General features: G+C 37.0%; 1 protein-coding gene across 1 annotated transcript; it reads left to right on the top strand.

Moving 5' to 3' along the window:
- Positions 1-405: 405 nt before the first annotated feature.
- Positions 406-11,579, top strand: C5H2orf69 (chromosome 5 C2orf69 homolog). The gene is made up of 2 exons (XM_006205162.4): positions 406-915; positions 7,419-11,579. The coding sequence occupies exons 1-2, from the start codon at positions 544-546 to the stop codon at positions 8,244-8,246; spliced, it is 1,200 nt and encodes a 399-aa protein (XP_006205224.1). The 5' UTR covers positions 406-543; the 3' UTR covers positions 8,247-11,579.
- The last annotated feature ends 2,078 nt before the right edge of the window (positions 11,580-13,657 follow it).

Here is a 13,657-nt window from a genome sequence, read left to right as displayed (position 1 = left end):
AGAAGCCTTTCCACAGAATTCTCTAATGGGACATAATTATCCTGTCACTGGGGCTGTGTCCTTTTTAAGGCTCGAAGGACTAGAAAAACCTCACCAGAAAGTTGGGCCTACCGAAGCGGCAGCATGGTATACTAAAAACTTGATCGTATTATGGGACAGCGACCTTCAGTCAGCCCCTGATGCGGCGCCTGTCACAACAGCAGCCCTTCTCGCTCGGGGTCCTGGGTTCATTCCCTCGGGTTTTGCACCGCCTCAGGCTCTTTCCCAGACTTCCGTTCGAACCTCCCGGCCGCGGCAGAGCCCACCAATCACAAACGTCCTCCCTCGGGCCACGCCCCCTCCCGTCCCTCCGGGAACCAGAGTCGGATTTCGCGCACACCCCTTCCTTTACGCACGCTGCGCGGGGACGTCGGCCTCTGACGCCGCCGTTGCCCCCGGGGCCGGCTTCCTCCTGGGCCGCTCCCGCCGACCGTTGGGCGCCCGGCCGAAGTTCCTCCCTCAGGACCTCCCCCACCCCTCGAACCGCTCTGGCAGCGGCGACCCATGTGGGGGTTCAGGTTCCTGCGGTCGCCGCAGCTGCTTCTCCTGCTGCCCCAGCTCGGAATCGGAATCGCGGCGTCCCGCTCTCAGGCCGGAACCATGAACCTGGGCGGCAGCAGCAGCAGCAGCAGCAGCAGCAGCAGCAGCGGTGCGCTCTGCTCCGCCGCGGCCGAGGGGCGCCGGCAGCAGTGCCTGCAGCTGTCCACGGTGCCGGGAGCCGACCCGCAGCGCTGCAACGAGTTGCTCCTGCTGGCGGCGGCGGCAGCGGCTGCCGGGGAGGGACCGGAACGGCGGGACCTCTCTGGGGACCCGGCGAAGGAGGAGCCGCAACCGCCGCCCCAGCATCACGTTCTCTATTTTCCCGGGGATGTGCAGGTAACCTGCGGCCTGCCTGGGCACCTGTTCCTTCCTCTTGTGCATATGTAAATTCTCTAGATTCTTCCCTCATAGCTGGTGCTCGGTTCCTTGGCTCGCCTGAACACACCCACTCATGCGCTAACCGTGGTGGCTTCACGAAATCTGAAACCGCCCCTTCCACGCCCCTGACCCCCTCCTCATAGAGCCCCAGAGGGAAGGTGTCCTTGGAGGGCCATGACCTCAGAAGAGACCCCTGTCAGTCCAGGCTACGAGGGAGTGGAACTTAAGATATATGAATATTTACTTTATAACTTGGTTTCTCAGAGGAGGGGGGGGCAGGAGACTGAGAGATGATTTTTAAATTAACTTAGTATGCAGTATTCAAAAAAACGCAGGCAGTTAGTAAAAAGCAAACAAGTAAACAGAAAAATTAGTACAAGGGTGTGACACTCTCAGTAACCCTAAGAAAGGGAGAATGGGTGGAAGAAAAAGGACAGTAATTACCAAGCATGTCAATATTTTGATGTTCACCTAAATTCTGTACTTTTGTTTCTGTGTGTGATTTTATCTGTTACTGATTTTGTGTCTGCAAGCAAATATCCGAGGATATGTTGTCCTGGAAAGCTGGGTCTTAATCTAGATCTTAATCTAGAACTACGTTGTCTAATAAGGTAGCTGTTAGCTAGATGTGGCTATTTAAATTAATTAAAATTAAGTAAAATTAAAAATCCTGTTCTTCAGTCGCACTAGCTGCATTTCCAGGGCTCAGTAACACCTAAGGTTTGTATGTGCCAAGATTTGGACAGTGCAAATACAGAGCACTTTCACAGAACATTTCCATTGTGGCAGAAAGTTCTCTTGGGTAGTGCTTGGGTGTAGACAAGTAAAGATAGAATATGGCGAGATATGGGAAACAATATTAGTTTATTGTTTTTGAAATTAATGCTCTAAAATAGTAGATTTACAAACTTTGTGTCCCAAGTCACATGACAGTGAAGGTATATGTAGTTTTTTCTCTTCCCCTCCAAATGATTGACTGGTCTAGTATACTGCTAATAAAAAAAATGTGAAAAAACTAATATTTAGATTTAAGAAAAAAACTTTAATTTACTCCAGTGATACCCTTTTGCCCAGTTTGAGAAAACAGCATGACATTGCTGGCAGCAATTTCTCGAGTTTTATGGAACAGCTACTATGTGCATCTGTAATGATGATGATGATACTAATGATAACTAACCTTCACTGAACACCTACTAAGTGTTTTTAAAGTGTGCCAGTCAGAATGTAACAAAAGTCTTCAGATGAAGTCTAAAAAGTGCTAAATATAGAGTTGGAGTAATACCTCCTTTCCTTTTGACATCATCTGTTTCTTTAGCCTGAGATTCCATTAGCTTTTTGGACAGTGATATACTGTTGATTTATGCAGAGTATGACGTGCTCTAAAAACCCAGGTCTTTTAGAGAAGAAGTAGAGGATAATGCATCAGAGGCTCTGAGGCCAGATTGCCTAGTTTAAACCCTGATTCTGCACTTTTTAAGCTATGAAGTCTCTAGCCAGTTGTTAAATCTCTCTGTATTGTAGCTGCCTCAACTACAAAATGGGAATAACAATGTATACGATATCAGTGAGGATTAAAAATGTGAATACCCAATGAGTTACATTCCTTTTTATCTTTCTGATGACCTTTTTAATTATTGGGGTGTACTGTCCTTGGATTTTTCCTCTGACTACCTTTACTCCCTTCATGATCTCTTTCAGTCTTTGCCTTTACATACTACCTGATACTGTGACAACCTTCAACATTTGTGTTCTATCCTAGACATATTCCTGGAATTTTAGGCTTACCAATTGCATATGCGATATTTCCTTTTGGACATTTTATAGATATCTCAAACCTAAACTCTCTGGATCATTACCCCTAAACTTGCTTTTCCTTAGGTAAAGGAAGCTCTTCCTATTTAGTTGAAGTTAGAAATGTTGAAGTTACCCTTTTGTCTTCTCTTAATACACTATAGCAAATAAAGTGGCTTTACCTTCTAAATGTATCTAGAAGTGATCAGAATAATCATTTAAAAATCTAAGTCAAATCATACCACACCTCTGTTCAAAACTCTCCAGTAGCTCCTAAGTCACCCCACACAAAAGCCAAGAGTCCTCTTGATGGCCTACAAGGCACTTCAGTATCTTTTCCTTTTCCCACCCTGTTCCTTTTCTGACCGTCTCCCTTTTCTGTTTTACTCTGCTCCAGCCGCACCAGCTTCATATTGTTCATGGTAGGGACGCTTGACCTCAAAAGCCTTGCACATACCGCCTGGAACAATTTTCCTGCAGATATCTGTAAGGATTCATTACTTCACCTATTTCAAGTCTTTGCTCAAAAATTGCCTTAACAATGAGGCCTTTTCTGACCATTCTATTTAATAGTCATACATGTGCACAGGATCCCTGTCAACTTCTTTATTTTAATTCATTTCATTTACTGTATTAGTTACTCATTTCGGTTTTTGTCTGTCTTCCACTAGTACGATGACAGCTTCTTGTCTGTTCTCTTCACTGTTACATCTGTGATGCTTAGTGACTGGCACGAAGGAGGTGCTCAGTAGATAACTTGTTGAATGAATGAATATATGTAAGTTGCTTTGAACAGTGTGTTAAGTGCTTTATAATTATTATATGAAATGCTTTTAGGCTCAGATTTCCTTGTCTTTGCACATGGTTCTTTTGAGCCGAATGTTTATCCTTATGAAATTGCCCTGTTAGATGTGGCTCCTCTTTTTACTGTGTTGCTCCTTTTAGAACCCTTATTTTGGTTTGTATCGTATATAGGTAAAGTGAGCATTCTTTCTGTGTCTTTATTTTTAATTTGGGTAATTTTTTTTAAAAAATTGGGTAAATATTGAACAGAATAGGGAGGACCAAACAGAACTTTGTAAGGTACTGTTAGCAGCTTTGCCTCATCTTAACACAGATTTATTATTTGGTGTTAATTGTATCTGGTTGTCCATGAAATTTTAAATCCTAATTACCCTTACTTTCTTGATGTTCCTTTTGCAGTCATCTTTTGCTGTATGTCCTGTTTTATTCTGTGCTTGTCCTTTTGTGATGTGAATTACAGGAAAGCTGAGGCCATAGTAACTCACATTTCTTTAGGTACCCTTTTATGTTTTTCTTATCAGTAATGATTTTGGAGGGAGATCAGAATTTTTTTAAGTACACACTTCCGAATTTTTTTGAGTTACCTTGCTTTTTAAATCCTCAGGATATAGAATTATACTTATCTCTTTTTTTTTAAAGCATAAACTTACAATTGATAAATTTTGACAAGTACGATTATGTAACCATAACAGCAATTACGTAATACAACATATCTACCACCCTAAAAAGCACCCTTGTGCCCTACTTCCGTCAGTATCCTTTCTCAGCCATAGGCAACCACTGATCTGTTTTCCTTCACTATAGTTTTGCCTCTTTTAGATTTTCATTAGTTAGGAATCATACAGTATGTAGTCTTGTGTCTAGCTATTTGGCCTAGTCTAATGCTTTTGAAATTCATTCTCAGTGTTGCCTTCATCAGGAGTTCATTCTTCAATGCCAAGTAGTTTTCCATGTATGGATATACAGTTTACTTACCCATTCAGTAGTTCGTGAACATTTGGGTCATTTCCGGTTTTAACCTTTAAAAGCTTTTGCTTTCCTAAACACTGGGATATGTAGATGATCATGTCCCAAGTGTATGTCCTGGTGGGTAGGAAAAGACTAAGTTCTCCTGTGTGTCTCTCCTTTACTACTCACACCGTACCACACTCAGAACACTCTGACAACAGATGTGTGGGTTTTTTCCCCCACACCAAGTAATTCTCTACAACACCATCTGTCCTATAATTCAGTTCAGTTCTGACACTGTCTACCTGGAGCTCAGGCAAATGGATGCCCATTGTAAGTCCCAGGTCATCACCTGTACTGCTGACTGACCAGCTATAAACTGAGATTCACACAGTACCCTCCTTGGGTTTAGTTAATTTGCTAGAATGGCTCACAGAACTTTGGGAAACATTTTACATACTGTTTACCCATTTATTATGAAAGGATAGGATAAAAGATACAGATGAACATCTGGATGGAAGAGATGCACAGGGCAGGCTATGTGGGAAGAGGTGCAGAGCTACCATGCCTCTCTGAGTACGCTGCTCTCCTAGCACTTGCACATGTTCACCAACTTCAAGCTGTCTGAACCTGTACTTTGGGGATTTTTATGGAGGCTTCATTGCATTAGTATGATCAGTCATTAACTTCATTTCCAGTTTCTCTCTGGAGAATGGGGAGTGGTGTTGAAAGTTCTGAAATTCTAATCATGTCCTGGTCTTTCTGGTGACCAGCCCCTATCAGCCAGGAAATTCCAGGGTTTTAGGAGCTCTGTGCCAGGAACCAGGGGCAGACACACACACGTATATACACACACACACACACACATATTCTATTATTTCACATCTGGTCACGTAGCCTGGGGCTTCCTGTGCTGTGTCAGGTAGCCTTCTTAGGCTAGTTCCTGTTACAGTCCTTCTAGCTTGTTCACATGGAATGTCTACTTTATGCTCAGCAAAGATGCCCCTTGACACATTTTTTAGGGAACTTATAGCTTATATCCCATATACCTCTCCTCGCTCTGCTGTAAGAGTAGTCCACCTAGGTCACCTCTTTATCATAAATATCTCCAAACTCTTGGAGACACATGTCAAGTTTTTCTAAACATCCTTTGTGCCTGTACTTCAGTGGCAATATGGGATAGGCCTCATTAAGTTTCTGCAGATCAGCGAGCATCTACCTGTGGAGTAAGCACCTCTCAATCTCTCCAGGAGGTTCTCTTGCCACCTGCCTCACTGGGGATGAGAAGCGTGCCTCCTACCCTGTAACCCCTACAGGGAGAGTAAGTGCATTGCATTCCCAGCTTGGATGAAAAATCTCTCAAAAGAAAACCTTTCTTCCCACATCCTTTGACCTTTTCTGTAGATTGGCCTTGGGTAATAGCCTTAGTCTAATCAATGAACTAAATTTTTAATTGTATTCAAGTTTAGATTTAAAAACTGATACTCAGTCTGGTTCCTGGAAAACTTTTAAGTGTATTTGAACAACTAGGGTATGTGAATCTACTTTTGCAACTGTAAATTTTATGAAATCTAAATTCAGATCAGTATTTCCGATGACAATTTAGCACCCAAACTGAAATGTGTTATAAGTGTAAAATATACACTGGATTTCAAAGACTTAGTAAGAAAAAGAAATGTAATAGTCTCAGTATTTTTTACATTGGTTACATGTTGAAGTGATAATATATTGGATATATTGGGCTCAAAAAATATATTATTAAACATAATTTCACCTGTTAACTTTTTACTTTTCTTAATGTTGCTGCTAGAAAATTTTATGTGTGGCTCATGTTGTATTTCTGTCAGACAGTGCTGCTCTGTTTACTTATGCAGTTGTTTATTGTGCATTTCTGTACTAGAATGTGTGCTCCACGTGGGCAGGGTTTTGTCTGTCCTGATCCATGACCAGTCTGTTGGTATCCAGTAAATTTTATAGAATAAATGAATAAATTTGAGTGAATTTTCCTTTTTTAAAAAAAGCTATTATGAATAAAAATTAAAAGGAAAACAAAATTTATATGCGGGCCCTAGAACCTAAACAAAAAGTTATTAATATATGTAGAACACTTATAAATAAGATCCGAATTTAAGAAGTCGAAAGATATGAACAGGCACAAGTAGAAATCCAGATGGTTAATAAATATATGAATAAAATTTCAACTTCATTTAAATTTTTAATAAATTCAAATTAGAGTAAGTTATCCTGTGACAGTGAAATTTAACAAAGATAAAAGAAAAAATTATACATACTTCTCTGGAAGATAGTATTGTAGTCTATATAATCAACCTTAAATTATAAATATTCTTTGAGCTACTTTTTCCACATCTAGGAATTTATTTTTAAGGATATAATCACAGATGTATGAAAGATTTTTCTGTAATGTTCACTGCTGCTTTCTAATACCAAAATTGAAATCAAACATAGCATTCAGGTTGCTGGAGTAATCTAGAGAGGGAGGAGTTCAGGATTGCAGCTTTAATAGGAAAATAATTTAAAATTCTGCTTTGGTCAAAGTCTGCCTAATAAACCAAATTGTAATTTTCAGTTAATGTGTTAGGAATAATAAAGATCATATGTATACTAGATAAAATCTATTAAAATATTTATAATCTTTCTAAGTTTTCTTTTTAAAATTTCTACTATGCTGTTTAGCTATATGTTATAACCCTGTCTTTTGATGGATTTGAGGCATAAACTGAAGAAGTGACTTGTTTAAAATCTTATAACCAGAAAGTAATAGATTTATAGTTTTCATGTGTAGTACATTAGCTATAGGTCATTATAACCTCCTCCAATAAAAATGGGAAACTAATTTTTTGGAAATAATTTTATATAAATGTGTATTTAATGTTTGTTTCATCTTTCTTACCTTTCAGAATTACCATGAAATTATGACTCGTCATCCTGAGAATTACCAGTGGGAAAATTGGAGTCTAGAAAATGTTGCCACCATTTTAGCCCATCGGTTCCCCAATAGTTATATTTGGGTGATAAAGTGTTCCCGAATGCATTTGCACAAATTCAGCTGCTATGACAATTTTGTAAAAAGCAATATGTTTGGTGCTCCAGAACACAGTACTGACTTTGGAGCTTTTAAGCACCTTTATATGTTATTAGTTAATGCTTTTAACTTAAGTCAGAAGAGCTTGCTATCAAAGAAGAATATGAAAGATTTGAATAAGGACTCCAAAGCATCTAATTGTAGATCCAGTTCTTCTCATACTACTAATGGTTGCCAGGGAGAAAAAGAGAGGACCTGTGAAAAATTTGATGAGTCTGCGATGAGCTTTTATCCACCATCACTAAACGGTGCTTCTTTCACTTTGATTGGATTCAGTAAAGGTTGTGTTGTTTTGAATCAGTTGCTTTTTGAATTGAAAGAAGCCAAGAAAGAGAAGAACATAGATACTTTTATCAAAAGCATAAAAACAATGTACTGGCTGGATGGCGGTCATTCTGGAGGAAGCAATACTTGGGTTACTCATCCAGAAGTCTTGAAAGAATTTGCACAAACAGGGATAATTGTTCATACCCATGTAACACCTTATCAAGTACGTGACCCAATGAGATCTTGGATTGGAAAGGAGCACAAGAAATTTGTTCAGATACTTGGAGATTTTGGTATGCAGGTGACTAGCCAAATTCATTTTGCCAACGAAGCTCCTTCCATAGAGAATCACTTCAGGGTTCATGAAGTATTTTGAGACTACAGTGTTATTAATGTACTTGTTCAGTGGAGGAGCAGAAGCACTTTTTGAGTGTTATAAATGCGGATGAGATGTAATTCATAGATGCATTGACAGGGTTTTTTTGATGGGGGGTTGGGGGAAGGAAGCACACATTCCTAAAATATGAGTGTAATGTGCAATAGTATTCCTTGTTTGTGAATGCGAATAGTTTTTAATTTGGACTGGGTTAGAATTAGTTCATTTGAAATCTAAAAGGTGGTTTGTGATAATCCTACGAGGAGATACAAGATCCTTAAGAATTATAGTTATGATACAATCCTTATAAAAGGCGATTAAGATTGTTATTGTTGGAACTAGTTTATTTTCTGAGTAATGTTTAAAACTAATTTTGGTGATACTCTAACAGTAATTAGCTGTTTTGGCACTCAAAACTTTTGAGTAGAAACACTATTTTTCTTCAAAGCGAAGGCACACTGATATTTTCCATCGTTTTGCAATAACTCTACCCTGCCTCTTATGTTTATAAACTCATGGAGTTATTCTTTAATGTGCCACCAAGTCTTCTCTTGCAAGTCAAAATGTATTTGTTTCTAAATATCTAAGAACATGCAGTAGTGTAAAGTTGGCTTTAAAAAAAATTGCACTTAAGCACCATGGCTTAATTTTTAATTGACAATTTTTGGATAAGACATTTTGGAGTTTCTTGAATTTTGGCAAAAAAAGTTATTTTGGAAAATTGTTTTAAATTGAACATAATTATGTATATTGGGTAAAAATACAGTACAGATTTAAAATCATTTCATCATATCAGCCTTTTAAAAGAAATCAACTTAGGTGAAATATTAATAATACTCTATTTGATAGTGCTGTATTGAAAAGGAGACAGATTCTGTAGGTCTAAGTCAGTGTTTCTCCTGAAGTATGAGTTTGTCTGCCAAATGAAAGCAGCTCTCTTTGGCCAAAATGCAAAATTGTATTGCTATAAGAAAAATTAAAAGGGAAAGTTTGAAGACACAAATGATTTAATTTTGGCTCAAAAACTGAATTTGCTTAACACTGCTACATAATTTGGGTGAGGTTTCCTTCTGCCCATTTTTCTTGACCTAGATAAATACATTTTGAAAAACCAAGATCTAATGAATGTCAACCAACATTGAAACTTTGTGTGATTACAGTAAAAGGTGAGCAGTCATTTTAAAAAATTGTTTATTAATAATTAGCTTTTTCAGGTCATGAAATAACTAAGCAGAGAAGTAACATGCTGCTTTCAGACTGAAAAAAAAAAAAAGACTGAATCTTAATATCTTAATAACCCAGAGGGCCTAAAATTATAAAATAATTAAAATGTTAATTTCTTGGTTTCTTCCCAGAATTATATTTTAATGACTCTATAAATACATTCCAAATATTCAGACTTATGAGAAAGGAATTTTACTTACCAAATGCTTAAAAATAACATCCTTTAATTCTGTGAACTACAGAATAGTTATCTTTTAATTTTTTTTTAAAGGATGAAGTACAGTTTTATATTGCTTCAGTTTAAATACCTGCTGTTTCTTTTGAGACCAAATTCCCAACAAGGAAATAAGTCAGCCTAATTCTAGCATTTTATTTATTACCTTGTCTTAAAGCACCATGATTGATTGGGTGGCTTTTTTCAATGTGTTTAATAATCCTTGGTTAAATTTATGTGTATCTAATGTAAAATAGCTAAGTTACTGAATGCTTTAATGAGAGGAGAAGAAAAGGCATTTATTTTTACAGGATTAACTAAAATGGAAAAACTGTGGCTTTTTGCCAAAAGAGTTCATTTAAAAATCTGAGATATTTAAAAATCTAGTCCTTGGAGCTCTCTAGTCTTGTGAATGCTTAATTGTAATTGTTGTATGTTAAATGGATATTAAGAATAATTCACTAAACACCTGGAACTGTCCGTCAAAATGAGACTGTTGAAAAGTAGAAATATTTTCTTGAATGAAAATATATTCAGGTTGATCGTCATTCAAATATTTTAATACTTAAAATTTGTTCTTTCTCCACATTTGTTTAGAACTATTATAAATGTTAGTGCATCCTTTTGGATTGTGCCTTTTTATCTGTGTCATGAAAGAGTCAACTGAGAAAAGTAGTCATACAAATAATGTGAAAGTTGTTACTGCCACAGCATGAATGTATAATTGTATTAAATTTAATCCACAGAAGTCTGTTTGGATGTAATGTATGTTATTAGATTTGTTAAAACTTCAGCTCATTATTTGGAAGGAAGCCGTTTCCATTTTGCCAGTTTGGGTTTGCGTATGTTTTCAGTAACCTCTGTGTTTTTTCATACGAGCAACTTTGAACCTTTCCTGTAAAAATACATCTCTTCTCTCCTTTAAATTGTTCCACAAAATTTAGCATTATTTCCTTCTGGTGGGTTTCCTAAAGAACAAAATCTCTCAAAAATAAGTAAGTTCTTCCTTTTCTGTGCTAATCATCCCAGTATCTGCATTCCTTTAGCTGTCATCAAGAGACTTGATTAGAGTATAATGTGATCTATTTCTGGTTTTATTCATGCAGTAATATCTAAGCCCTACCAGGGGCAAGGACGGTCTAGGCACTGGAGATACAATACAGACAAAACAGTCCCAGCATGTGAGTATGGGAATGTGTAATAGACTGACTTCAGCAGTAAAATATGAAACAAAAGGTATTATTCTTTCTCAAAAGAATTCTCAAAAGAGCTATTCTGTTATACTTCATTTAAGAGATAAACGCTTTAGAGGATAAGATCTACATGTAGATAGACCTTCTCTGCAAATTAACGTTGCTCTTTATAGGCAGAGAGGCCAAGCAGCTCTTGGCGGTAGAGACAGGCAGTCACTTAGGATGGTCATTTTAGTATCCCATTTAATGGAACTTGAAAAAACAGAATATAACTTAGGTGTATGTAAGACACCCAAACAAACACCAGTGGCCTGTATGCTTGAAACAAGACTGTAGGGTAACACCAGAGATAGGTGGGTGACTGCCAGCCTATGTGAATTCCTCCTGATCACATCTGTTTTTGAGCACTGCCGGAAGGAGGCACAGCAGCACAGGTCCAACTCCATTCAGATGTGCTTTCCTGCTTCCTACCTTTTTTTTTTTTTTTTGGTCAACTTCTTAGATTCAGTTTCCATGTGTGTTGGCAACTCTAGATAGGTAAGAAAAGCCTTATTACTAAGGTTCTTTCCAAATGTTCACATAGCTGCTGTTCAAAAGGATGGAAAGAGAGAAAATAAGCCATATTGATTTTGTTTCCCTTGTTTTGATAATTCATCGAAGTGAAAAGTTTGAAACCACTGAATAAAAAGAATTCCAATGTAATTATGTACCATGGCAAATACTGTTAATGTTTGTGAGAAGACAGTAATTAGTCTAAACATGTACTTTTAATATTTTGAATATATATCAAGAAAAAGAAAAAAATTCAAATACTTAACTGCAGATTCCAGTCTGCCCACCTACTTGTCTAACCTCGGAGGCGATCACTATCACTGGTTTCTTCTGTATCCTTGCAGAGATAATTCTGTGCATATACAGGTAGGTGTTTACTTAAGTATACCTTTAACACAAATGGATGGCATCATTACTGCACCCATAGTTTCAAACCTTTTTCTCACTTAATTACCTTGGGGAAATACCTTGCCAGTACATACCTACACCTGTCTCATTCATTGACTATAGTATTCCATTTTTATATTACACTTTGCTGTTTACCTGTTCATTAGTTCATCAGTTCATTAGTCTTAACTTTTATCCTTTATGTAGCAAGCAGCACAGTGAGAAGTTTTGCTAGCAAAAAAAAAAAAAATCCTTTGTGCCCTAACTATAGCCAAAGAATAACTATATGATATATTCATAAGTATTTGAGATGAGCTACACTTAAGGGAGAAAGAATGGAGAATTACTAATCTGGTCACAACTGTAATTCCAGTTTCTATCACCCATCTGTGTGAGCCTGGACAATCATTTAAGCAATCTGGATTGATTACATGATTTCTGAGATCCCTTTCAGCAATAAAATTCTAAGATTTGGAATTCCTGAGAAGTTGCAGCTAACACATATTGTGTAATATTTGATACATGAAAAACACATCTCACTTGGTCTTAACCAGGCAGGCAAAAAAGATGGAAGTATTTTGCACTTAAAATAAAAGACCTGAACATTAAAAATTAGGATCAGGAAAATAATTTTAAAACTTCCCAAAGGTTTCATCTCATTTTCCAGATATTATATATGTATTTTTTATTTTTAATGGAGGTACTAGGATTGAACCCAAGACCTCATGCATGCTAAGCACATGCTCTATCACTGAGCTATTACCCTCCTCCCCAGAAATAAAAATTTAATATTGCAACAGGAACTACCTTAAATCTCTCAGCTAAGGAGGAATTAAATGGAAGCTAGCACCAGCCATCAAGTATGTGCCTGCCGTTGAACTATCTTATTTATTTTTGTAGCAACCTATAAAGTACAAGTTTTAAAGATGAGAAAAATAAGCTTAAAGATTAAGTTCATTTAACTTGCCTAAAGTCATCCAGTTTATTTTCCAAATAAACTGAATTAAAATGAATATTCATTAGTCAAATTGTAATCTGTTTTACTTCCTAGTTTTCTACATGACTCTGTACATGTGTATTTTGCATGGATTCTCTTAACTGTTTAAAAAAAGGGGGCTTATTAAAGAGCTGACTATAAATATTGTTCAAACTAACAGGGTTTTTTTTTTTTTTTCCTTTTTCTTGCCTAAGGAAAAGGAATCATTAAAGAAGTTTTTGGTTAACCTAAGAAATAATCAAATATCAAAATCTAATAATTAGATCTGGCTAATAAACCAATTCTTTTTCTGACAGACCTAACTTCTGTTACCCTAACTTCAATCTCTCTTCCCAGAGATACCAAGGAAGTTGAGAACAATTTTATATATATACTTTTCCTTTCTTATTTGTTGTAATTTGCTTTTTATATCTGAAATTAATCCAACTCCAAACACAGAGTATGAGTGGATGAATTCTTTTTTAATAGAGAAAATTTTCTCTGTAATTAAAATGCACTAAATTGACGTACTCAGATGCTTTAGATGGGCACATTTATATTCAGTAAATATATTTGGTCTTTCTTCAGTGACACTGCAATATAATTACTAGGTGCAAAACAAAGAATGGCACAGATCCATAGACAATGGCTTATTGTCTTCAATGATGACAACATTACTGGGATCTCTCATGTATTCGTTCTTAAAAAAAAATTAATTTAAAAAAGGACAGTGGAATACATTTAGTGGGGAAAACTTGAATTAGGTTAAAGTTTAACTGTAGGTATAAATGAAAACCGATGTGAATATTTTCTGACATTCAAAAACTGAAAAAAGGGGCAGGCCTGACTTACACAGGATACCAAG

The sequence above is a fragment of the Vicugna pacos genome, chromosome 5 (genome assembly GCF_048564905.1).
Source record: "Vicugna pacos chromosome 5, VicPac4, whole genome shotgun sequence".
NCBI classification, from domain to species: domain Eukaryota; kingdom Metazoa; phylum Chordata; class Mammalia; order Artiodactyla; family Camelidae; genus Vicugna; species Vicugna pacos.
Note: the sequence above shows the minus strand (reverse complement) of the source record. Positions and strands in the feature narration are given on the sequence as shown.

Excerpts from the sequence above, each read along its gene's own strand:
- C5H2orf69 (XM_006205162.4), top strand. The coding sequence starts at position 544 with ATGTGGGGGTTCAGGTTCCTGCGGTCGCCGCAGCTGCTTCTCCTGCTG. Across the intron at positions 916-7,418 it reads ATTTTCCCGGGGATGTGCAG|AATTACCATGAAATTATGAC; the intron begins GTAACCTGCGGC and ends CTTACCTTTCAG.